Here is a 10,895-nt window from a genome sequence, read left to right as displayed (position 1 = left end):
ATTTATTTAATTATCTCTTTAACACGCACCCTCACCCTGAAATTTTATTTCATGGTTCAAGTGACGTTCAACTACGTAAAAATTCTTTTTTAATAATTGGGTGTTGGTGAGATTCAAACCCAGAATCTCTGTCTTCTCTAACACCACGTTGAAGTGTAGGATCAACTCATCTAAAATTTTAAGTTGTTAGAGATATAGAGAACACTTGATTTAATTAATTATATATGTCTTCAACATTGATAGTTTAAAGAATATATTTTACACTATCCGATCGCCTAAAAAATAACTACAGGTTTAATCGTTCATTAAAAGAAATTAGTAAAATTAAACAAAAAATCAAGTTATATATCTATTATAACATGTTAAAATTCTATTGGTGAATATTAACTGTCAATGCATATAAGTTAAATACATACTTATAAGAATCATGGAATAGTAAGAAATGGGACCTTACAAACTGCATATATTCTGGTACATGTGTATATACACACAAACAAAACCAGACTTGACGTCTAAGCAACCTATTTTCCTTTAATATTTTTTTCCCTCCTTTTATGTAGAAAATATTCTTTCTAGTTGTTCCTTTCACATAAACACAAGCAAGGTAATAGTCTGAACCCCCTCTCCTTTATTTTCTTCTATCTTTTCTCTCTTTGAGGGTTTAACATATGAAGCCTTGGATTTCTTCTATTTTTTTGGTTCATTTCAATCACAGAAACGTGAAGAAACCAAAAAAGTAAGAGTGAATATTTCAATTTCTTACTAGATTTTGTTTAGATTTGGTTTAACTCAATAAACGTGCTTTAATATTTATAAATTCCTTCTCCTTTCCTTTTCTTTTTTCCCGTTTTATCTTATGTGAATTTTTGAACCGAGACTCTTCTGGAAATACTCTCTCTACCTCAACAAGGTAGGGGATAAGGTCTGCGAATATACTACCTTCCCCAGACACTGGCTATGTTGTTGTTGTTTTACAGCGTTCTTGTTTTTTTTTCTTTTTCAGTTAGGGGAGGAAGAAGAGGAAACTGGAAAAGGAAGGTGAATAGGAATAAGAGCAATAGCAGAGAAATCATGACATGGTGCAATGAATCAAATGATCAAGAATCACTCCAATTAATCAAAGCTACATCAGAGGAAAAAAGTGTTATAATCTCAAAAGTTGATCATCAAGTTAGAACAATAACTTGCCCTTCATGTGGCCATAGCATTGAGCTTCAAAATCAGGTATTCATGATATATCTATACGTGTTAGGTTTTTAGTAGTAATCTGCGACCTTTTCATTTTTGGGAAAAGATCAGAAATATTCTTCTATTATTTGAAATATATTAATTAGTTTTATTCTCTGTTATATTTTAGGGTCGTTCATGCCCGTATTGCTAGTAAATTGTCTACTATTTGCTTTTGACCTTAATAAAGTTTCGACCTAAAATATATTGGAGGTAATATTAAACCATGGTCTAAAACAACAACAATAACAACAACAACAATCATTATAATCTCACTAATGGGGTCTGGGGAGGGTACCCCTACCCTAGGGTAGAGAGGCTGTTTCCGATAGACCATCGGCTCCCTCCCTCCAAGAACTCCCCACCTTGCTCTTGGGGTGACTCGAACTCATAACCTCTTGGTTGGAAGTCGAACTCACCACTAGAGCAACCCACTCTCTAAAGTAGATAGATAAATTTTCGAATTTTTTTTCGAAAACGTATTTTGACATGTGGAATGCTCTCAATCTCTAAAGACAAAGACAATACAAAATCATTGATATAAATAGTTCTAAAGTATAACCGAGGGTAAAACTTTTTATATATTTTTTTTAAGTCACGTAGTTTTTTATATTTGAACTAATTTATTAGCGGCTAATTTACATATATAATTGGAATTACTAGAGGGGAATACATGATTTGCCTGGTCTACCAGCTGGAGTGAAGTTTGATCCTTCTGATCAAGAAATTCTTGAGCATTTAAAAGCAAAGGTATTTTCAGATACTCATAAGCTTCATCCTCTAATTAACGAATTCATTCCAACCATTGATGGAGAAAATGGAATTTGCTACACTCATCCAGAGAAATTACCAGGTAATTTCCTTTATTTATTAATTCAAATTCTACGACCTGTCAATGAAAAGAAAAAACCAAAAAGAGAAGATTCATCATGTTTTCTTGTCCTAATTTTATTCCTTTGTTATGGATTTATATTCTGAATATTGTCATTTAAGGCAAAAACATATTATTCGACGTGCTTGTGTATAATGTTTAATAGAGTTTAAGTTCATAGTGTAAAAGATAGTTGTATGGTCATGTTACTTAAAAGGTAATTACAGACATATTTATATAGTAAACATTAATTGATAACCTAATACTATCGAAAATAACTCCTAGAAAGGTGAATTTATACGGATAATATTTTAAAAAAATTACATTGTTAATATATACAGCTTATATCATTTTAATATAGGGTAAAAAGTGGTGATAATTGCGTGGGGTGTTACTAACTAGTTTGAAGTTAAAAGTTTGCCTAATTTAGCTAATCCATAGTCTCTTTTACGTACTATTATTATTCTTTCCTTTTCTTCTTAGTCTTTCAATCGTGAACTCGTCAACCTAACGTACAATGGGAATTTTGTTGTGGAACTTGGCGTAGCTAGAAGGTGAGGTACATAGTCAGGGGCGGATCCAGCCCTCTAACACCGGGTTCAACTGAACCCAGTGCTTTTATTGCGAATTATAAATTTATGTGTAAAAATTTATTAAAATTACAATAAATAATAAATATGAACTCATAACTTTAAAAATATAATGATGTAATGCTAAAAACCTTAATGGTTGAACCCATAGAATTTAAATTTTGGATTCGCCTCTGTACATAATAACTTTAGTTCGAACAATGTATTTAAATTTAAAAAAATCATAAAATATGTACAAAAATTAAATTCAGAATACAGTCACTAACACTTGATGTTACTATCCTAGAATCTAGAACCAATAAAGTTCATATTATGACTCCGCCAAAATATTATAACTAAGTAATGGTTTAGGAAATAAGGTGTCACGACCCCAAATTCCCTCCGTAGGATGTCGTGGCACCTAGTCTCTAATACTAGGTAAGCCTATCAATGCGGAATAATAATAAATATCTGAAATAAATAAACTACAATTCAAACAATTTCAACTCCCAAAATTCAGTAGAAATAAGTCACAAGGTTCTAAGAATTTATTCTCAATGTCTCTATATGTCAAGGTCTAAATAAAATATAAGGAAGCAACATAAAATGATAGAAGGGAACTCCGGAGTCTGCGGACGCTGGCAGATATACCTCGAAATCTCCGTGCGCAAGTAATTCACTGACGTCAAGGCTGGTAAAATGTACCTGGATCTGCACAAAAAGATGTGCAGAAGCGTAGTATGAGTACACCACAGCGGTACCCAGTAAATGCCAAGCCTAAGCTCGGTAGAGTAGTGACGAGGTCAGGTGAGGCCCTACTGGAATATAATAATGGCATGGTAAAATGTTTATTAATGTAGTAAAATAAAATGACATTGGAAATGAATCAAATAGTATGTCACATTTAATGACATCAAATAATTACAAATAATATCTCGTGGAATCAAAACAGAATTTCCTTCAACTTTATGAAAATCGCAACAATTAATCGAAAGCAACTATGGCCATAAATCAATATCAACAAGGGAACTCCCGAGGTACCGCCTTGTAGTCCCAAATAATAAATAAATTCACAATATCTCATTTCCTTATATCACCGCGGGAGCCTTCACAATTTATTTAAAGAAAATATTTTTTTCCGAAATAGCATCCCGCGTTTTAGCCACCCTTATCACACCGCATGACTTCTAGTAGTTCCCCTACTAGCCACGCGTATCAAGCCACCCTTATCTCACCGCATGCGTTTCAACACCCAGACCTTATACCACCGCATGCGTATCAATATCACAATATATCACAATTTGCACCTCAAGTGCTCAAATAATTTAACTTGCCAAAATAATTCAACAACAATATTTTTCCACAATAAAGAGCTCACGACTCATGCCAAAATAAATTATCAATAATAGTTTTCCACAATAAAGAGCGCACGGCTCCCTCACAATGAGTATAAAAATATTCAGGAGAAAATAATTTAGGAAAATAATATTTCAAAATCTTTACTACGTTGCTTCAATATCAAGTTTTAAAATGTCAAATACTTCATATTAATAATATTTAATTTAAAGAAAATCAACCTTCAAATAATGCACAGAATAAAAGAAACCAAGTTTTAACTAAACAGGTAAAACAATTAGTAAGAAAAGATCAAACAAATTTGAAGTATATATCTCAGATCAATAATGAAGAATATAACAAGATAAAATAATTTAATAAATGCGCAACGGTGATCTACATAATTTTAAAATATAATCTTTCGCAATTTAGCCCGTGTACACACTCGTCACCTCGTGCACACGACTTTCAACATATTTCAATAATCACATCAATACCAATCCTAGGGGAAATTTTCCCCACACAAGGTTAGACAAGTCACTTACCTCGACTTGCTCCAATTTAATCAAGTATTATGCTTTTTCCTCGATTTTCTGACTCTGATCGACTCGTATCTAGTCATAATTAATTCGATACAGTCAACAAAAATTATAGTAATCAATTTCATAAGAAAATATTATATTTTCATTAAAATCCGAAATTAGCTCAAAATTTGCCCGTGGGACCCACATCTCAGAATCCGGCGAAACTTAAAAAATCTGACAACCCATTCAATTACGAGTTCACCCATACCAATTTTACCAAAATCCGATAACAACTCGACCTCCAAATCTTAAATTTTTGTTTTTGGAAGATTTTGCAAAAATCTTGATTTTTCTTCCATAAATTCACGGATTCATGATGTAAATGAGTATGGAATCATGAAATATAATCAATATAGGATAAGGAACACTTACCCCAATATTTTCCCGTAAAAATCGCCCAAGAACCGTGCTCCAAAAATCCAAAACGAAATGAATGAAATGATCATTTTTGGTCTTTAAGTTTCTGTCAATCCGTCACTAAAGGTCCATTTTTCGTCACTAAAAGTCCACCAGAAATAGCTCTACCAGTCTTACTTCAATTGATCATAACTTTATGTACAAATGTCCAAATGATAAATGGTTTAACGTTATGAAAACTTGAATCCACCGACTACAACATTCATGTTTTGCAATGTTTCTGATTCCTTATGCATTGCGAGATATAAGCTCCCATAGTCTGCTGCATGCATCAGAATATCTGGCGAAATTTCTGGCAAAACTGCTCTACCAGCCTTCATTCAATCGGTCATAACTTTCTTTACAAATGTCCAAATAATTTATAGTTTAACTTTCTGGAACCTATAATCAAACGACTACAACTTTCATGTTTTGCACATTTTCTGATTCCTTATGAATTGCGAGATATAAGCTCCCAAATTTGGCTCCACGCATGAAATTTCTGCAACAGAAATTTCCAGCACTCTTTGTCCGAAATCCATTCCGTTTACCTTCCGAAATCCACCCGAGACCCTCGGGACCTTAACCAATTATTCCAACATGTCCCAAAATACCATACGAACTTAGTCGAGGCTTCAAACTATATCAAACAAAATCAAGATGACAAATCGCACCTCAAATCAAAATCAATGAATTTTGAACTTTCAAATTCTATATCTTGTGTCAAAATACATCAGATCAATTCGGAATGACTTCAAATTTTGCACACAAGTCATAAATGACATAACTGAGTTATAAAAATTTTCAGAATCGGATTTCGACCCCGATATCAAAAAGTCAACCTCTCGGTCAAACTTCCCAAAAATTCAACTTTCGGCATTTCAAGCCTAATTCTACTACGGACTTCCAAATAAAATTCCGATCACGTTCCTAAGTCCAAAATCACCATACGGAGTTGTTGGAATCATCAAAATTCTATTCCGGGGTCGTTTGCACATAATTTGATATCCGGTCACTATTTGAACTTAAACTTTTAATTTTTCATCAAAATTCCATATCTCTGGCTAGGGACCTCAGAATTTGATTTCGGGCATACACCTAAATCCCAAATCACGATACATACCTACCAAAATTGTCAAAATACTGATCCGAGTCTGTTTGCTCAAACTGTTGACCAAAGTCAACTCAGTTGAGTTTTAAAGCTCTAATTCACATTTTAATTCCTTTTTCACCTGAAAACTTTCCGAAATATTTTTATGGACTGCACGCTCAAGTCGAGTAATGGTAAACAGTGCTTAAATCATATAATTAATCATTAAATTTAAAGATGATATTTTGGGTCATCACATAAGGAAATAACCATATAAGAATATGGTTTTGCTTGCTAACTTATGCTGCTTCTTTTTTTCATTTGGTCATACTAGCTAACTTGTTTCATTCTTTTTTTTTCTTTTTTTTCTTTCGCAAAGTCCAGCCCTGAAAATCTGTTAATCTCTTTTTTCCCTCCCTAAATTCTGGCTTTTATTCCACCAGATTTTATGCACTTCGGTCATTTGATTTAATTAAAGTTTTATAACAGAAAATAGCCATACTGGCTGCAACTGAATTGAGAGGATTTTGTTATTTTGCAAAGTTCCAAAAGTGGAAAATACTTGGTTAAAGGCGCCAAGTAAACTATTTGGTAAAAAGAGAGTATACAAGATTAAAAGGAATATAATGACTAAAAATTACCATTTGTTTTTCCTGCGGTTTGTTTCAAATTAAGAAAGCCGTAGTAATTTGTTAAATTTCTGGTAGTTCGTCTGTACATCTTTTTGAATGGTGGTAAAGTTTATTGAATACTATATGTTTTATGAGTTTAACTTTTTATACGCAAATTAAATATAATATTATTAATGTACATAAGTGACCTGCTCTTATAGGACATGCAATTGGATGACACAATATATAGTTTGAATAGTAATTTCTCTGTCCCAATTTATGTGAAGATGTTTAAATTTCGAGATCAAGTCAAACGAATTATTCTTTGACCGTAATTTTTTTCATTGCCTTTTAAATATCTTGAGCTATTAATTATTGTGACTTAATGGTACTTTTTATATAGTTTTTCAAATATGTAAATTTTATTTCGAAAAACCTAAAAAAATTGTCCAAATATACGGTCAAAATAAAAAAGTTTGAATCTCGAAAAACGAAAAGTGTCATATAGATTATGACAGAGGGAGTAACATTTATTGATATTTAAATTATATGCACTAATAATATAAAATTTATCAGATGCGCGTTTAAGATTTAAGTTTTAGGAGTTCAACCTTAAAATTATGATTCCAGACCTACTATTTATTGAAATTTTAGTGAATTTTTATATATAAATTTATGTCTTGCGTCAAAAGTATTGAGTTCAATTGAATCGAGTGTCCGAGTGCTACATCCGCCGCTGAAATTTATCATACGTCAAGTGAATAGTAGGTTTCAGGTTACTAACTAATCGTTTTTCCTATGTTTTTTAACCCTATGTAGGAGCGAATAAAGAAGGTCAAATCCGTCACTTTTTTCACAGGCCTTCAAAAGCATACACAACAGGAAATAGAAAAAGGAGAAAAGTTGATACAAATACTGAAGGTGGTGAAACAAGATGGCATAAAACTGGAAAAACAAGACCAGTTTTTATAAGTGGAGTTTTAAAAGGTTACAAGAAGATTTTAGTACTTTACACAAATTATGGAAGGCAAAGAAAACCTGAAAAAACCAATTGGGTAATGCATCAATATCACTTAGGTGATAATGAGGAGGAAAAAGATGGTGAATTGGTGGTTTCTAAAGTTTTTTACCAAACACAGCCTAGACAATGTGGATCAAGAATATCTTTAAGTAGGCAAGATAATAATCCTATTATAAAAACCCCAAATTTAATTGATTATTACAACCCTCCTTTCATTTCATACCATGTTCATAACTCATCTATGTTTAATGTAACTTCAAATAATGAAAGCAAAGAATGAGGGAGTTGTAAGGAAAAGAAATTAATATTATTAGGTTAAACATTGACAAGAACAATTTGGGTGGGGTTTGATGTATGAATAAGTTAAGATTGAGGTACTGAAGAAGATGGAGGAATAAAAATTTATGTTACTAGGACTCTTACAAATATCGTTAAATACGTGTCTGATCCTTCAAAAGTAGTACGTTTTTGGAAGATCCAATTCAGATACAACAGTATTTATGGAAAGTTCGACCAATATAGATAAATTGTTACTTTTAACCAAATAGACGTTTCTTACTTTCCTAATTTGCTTGTAATTATGAAAACTAGAGGAAGCTGAACAATGATACTGTTGCTTATGAACTTTTGTTTTCTTTTCTAAAGGTAGTGAATAGGACTATAGGAGTACTTGTTATTGAAGAGTTAATGTACTTAAAAAGTAATGTGAACTGTGACTTATTTCCCTTTGAAATTTTCGTTATTTTCGTGCTCATGACTTGTATTTTGCTAATTGGAATTCTTAGCTGCATATATTGTCATACTTCGTAGTGGCTTAGTCGTGAATGAAGTGAGTTGAGAACCATGAGGTTTCAGATTTAAATTCCAACAGAGGTCAAAAAAGGTGAATTCATGTCGCTCGTATGTCCAAGCCTTGGTGGACCAAGTTAATGCAGAAGTTGATTCGGACACCACAATTATACCACGAGAAGTGCTATTCTTATCCTCTAAGCTTAGGAATAAAAACTTCTTAGGTAGATTGAAAATAGCATAGATCATGAAAGTATGGTACTTAGTTTTATTTGTTTTAGTTTGCCCCCGGTGTTCAGTATCCGTTTTGAGGCTTCGATTAATAGGTCTTTATCCAACGCAAATCTGAATTAATCAAGTTACAATACGAGTACCAAACACCTGATGAAAAATAAAAAAGAAATTCTTCATTCTTCCCTTAAGATTTTCCGAAACTGTAAAGTTTTATAAAAAGATATTGTTTACTCAACAGAGATTCTTTTGATATCTCATCAGTGCTCGTTGTCATTAATTTTTACGCACGTGATCCAAATAATTAAAAAAGAAAAATAAACATATAGTGAATTTTCCAAAATTTTCTCCCATCCTTTACCCCTGCCAAAAATAGTTTGAAGGCAGCAAACTATATTACTGGAGATACAGTTTGTATACAGCACGTTACTGGGACTTGGGGGTAAACAAGGATCGTGAATTAATGGAATACCACCTTAAAATTAAGGGCAAAGGAAATTTTTTATTATTTTCCCCAGGGCTTGTGAGATCTGATTAATTTTGATTTGCGCCAATAGTGTCCATTAAAGAGTAAAGTGGATCAATGAAATCGTTTACCTATATTTAAGCGAAATTAACTCATAATGCATATTAAATTTACTGTCAATTAATGTATGTTATTTGTACTGTAGTTGAATGACATATAATATTATTTTGTAGATTAGGAAATGAAAATGATTATATATATACTCATTGGATGTATAAGATGGACAAGAATACCATTCTTTCTTCAAACAAAAACTGAAAAGGCGGTGTAGATGAATGACACTTTTTCTTGTCTTAAATTACCTACTAAATTTGTCTTTCATTTCAAAGTAATTTCTTATTTATGTAATTTCTTGTCTTATGTTTTCCCTCACTTCATTGGCTCTTTTCTTTCCTGAGCAGACCAAATTGTTTCAACTTTCAACACAAACATCATCTTTTCAATCTTCAGCAACTTTCTTCTGAAGTTCTTTTCGATTAATTCACTCCATGTTCACATTTTATTGGATGATATACCAAATTCCGAGTTAATATAATGAAATGGAAGGTAAATGCTAATACAATGGAAACCACGTAGCGGTATGCTAATCTTTTCTATGTGAGCCCGTTTGGACATAACAAAAATTTCACTTTTTTCCGAAAAATTTTCACTTTTTTCCAAATCAGTGTTTGGCCATAAATTTTTAAAATTTTACTTTTAACATGGATTTTGGAATTTTTCGAAAATTTGAAAAACTTCAAAAAGCTGTTTTTCAAAATTTCCACTCAGATCACTCACAAAACTTCAAAAACAACCCAAAATTATATTCATATCCAAACACAACTCTAATTTTCAAATACCATTTTGACTTGAAAATTTTTTTTCCTTTTTTCAGGAATTTTACAATTCTTATGTCCAAACACCCACTATAATTAAACACGAATTCTTCAAATTTTGTTCAAATGCTAATACAATGGAAACCACGTAGGGGTATGATAATCTTTTTCCAAGGAAATACTATAATTAAACACGAATTCTTCAAATTTTGTTCCATCTTTGCTATCACTGGTAAATTTTGTCAACATTATTCGTTTCTGCAGTGTAACTCTGTATATATAGTGGCATGCTGACTAAGCATCCACGTAGATTATACACACTTCCACGTGCCATGCACACGTTTCCACGGGCTAAGATTGTTGCCTACACAGCTTACAGCTAGCTGCAATACAGAACCTGTACCTCCCATTTCAAGACTTTATGCTATCATTTTAATTTTTCTGGTAAACTTTAAAGGTTGAAACACTTGAAAATAGAGAGAGGGATTCTATTTAGAATATGTAACCTTTAGCAGTAGTACTCATCATCATACTTTATCAACCAAAAAGAAAATATAAAGAAGTAAACACATGGAGATTCAAAATTTATTAAATATATATACTTACAAAATAATTAATTTTGACTATACACTAATTTTTTGGTAAAGAAGATTCGAATGTACCCCTTGCGCCCCTAGCTCCGCCCCTACTCATCATATTTGATGGATGACATGTAAAGTGAATTTTGGATATGCAGCCCCCAAAAATAGCTTAAATGCAGCCAAGCTTATGGCTTTGCACATTCTTCAGCTAACATAACACACTTTCTAACGTGACAACATCCGTCAAAA

At 32.2% G+C, this 10,895-nt stretch overlaps 1 protein-coding gene across 1 annotated transcript; it reads left to right on the top strand.

Moving 5' to 3' along the window:
* The first annotated feature begins 609 nt into the window (after positions 1-609).
* LOC107798535 (NAC domain-containing protein 73-like) lies at positions 610-8,609 on the top strand. Its single transcript, XM_075245293.1, has 4 exons — positions 610-736; positions 1,004-1,224; positions 1,891-2,080; positions 7,503-8,609. The coding sequence occupies exons 2-4, from the start codon at positions 1,072-1,074 to the stop codon at positions 7,982-7,984; spliced, it is 825 nt and encodes a 274-aa protein (XP_075101394.1). The 5' UTR covers positions 610-736; positions 1,004-1,071; the 3' UTR covers positions 7,985-8,609.
* The last annotated feature ends 2,286 nt before the right edge of the window (positions 8,610-10,895 follow it).

The sequence above is a fragment of the Nicotiana tabacum genome, chromosome 23 (assembly GCF_000715075.1).
Source record: "Nicotiana tabacum cultivar K326 chromosome 23, ASM71507v2, whole genome shotgun sequence".
Classification (NCBI taxonomy): Eukaryota; Viridiplantae; Streptophyta; class Magnoliopsida; order Solanales; family Solanaceae; genus Nicotiana; species Nicotiana tabacum.
Note: the sequence above shows the minus strand (reverse complement) of the source record. Positions and strands in the feature narration are given on the sequence as shown.

Coding starts and splice junctions, on each gene's coding strand:
- LOC107798535 (XM_075245293.1), top strand. CDS start 1,072: ATGACATGGTGCAATGAATCAAATGATCAAGAATCACTCCAATTAATC. Junction 1,225..1,890: donor GCATTGAGCTTCAAAATCAG/GTATTCATGATA, acceptor TGGAATTACTAG/AGGGGAATACATGATTTGCC. Junction 2,081..7,502: donor TCATCCAGAGAAATTACCAG/GTAATTTCCTTT, acceptor AACCCTATGTAG/GAGCGAATAAAGAAGGTCAA.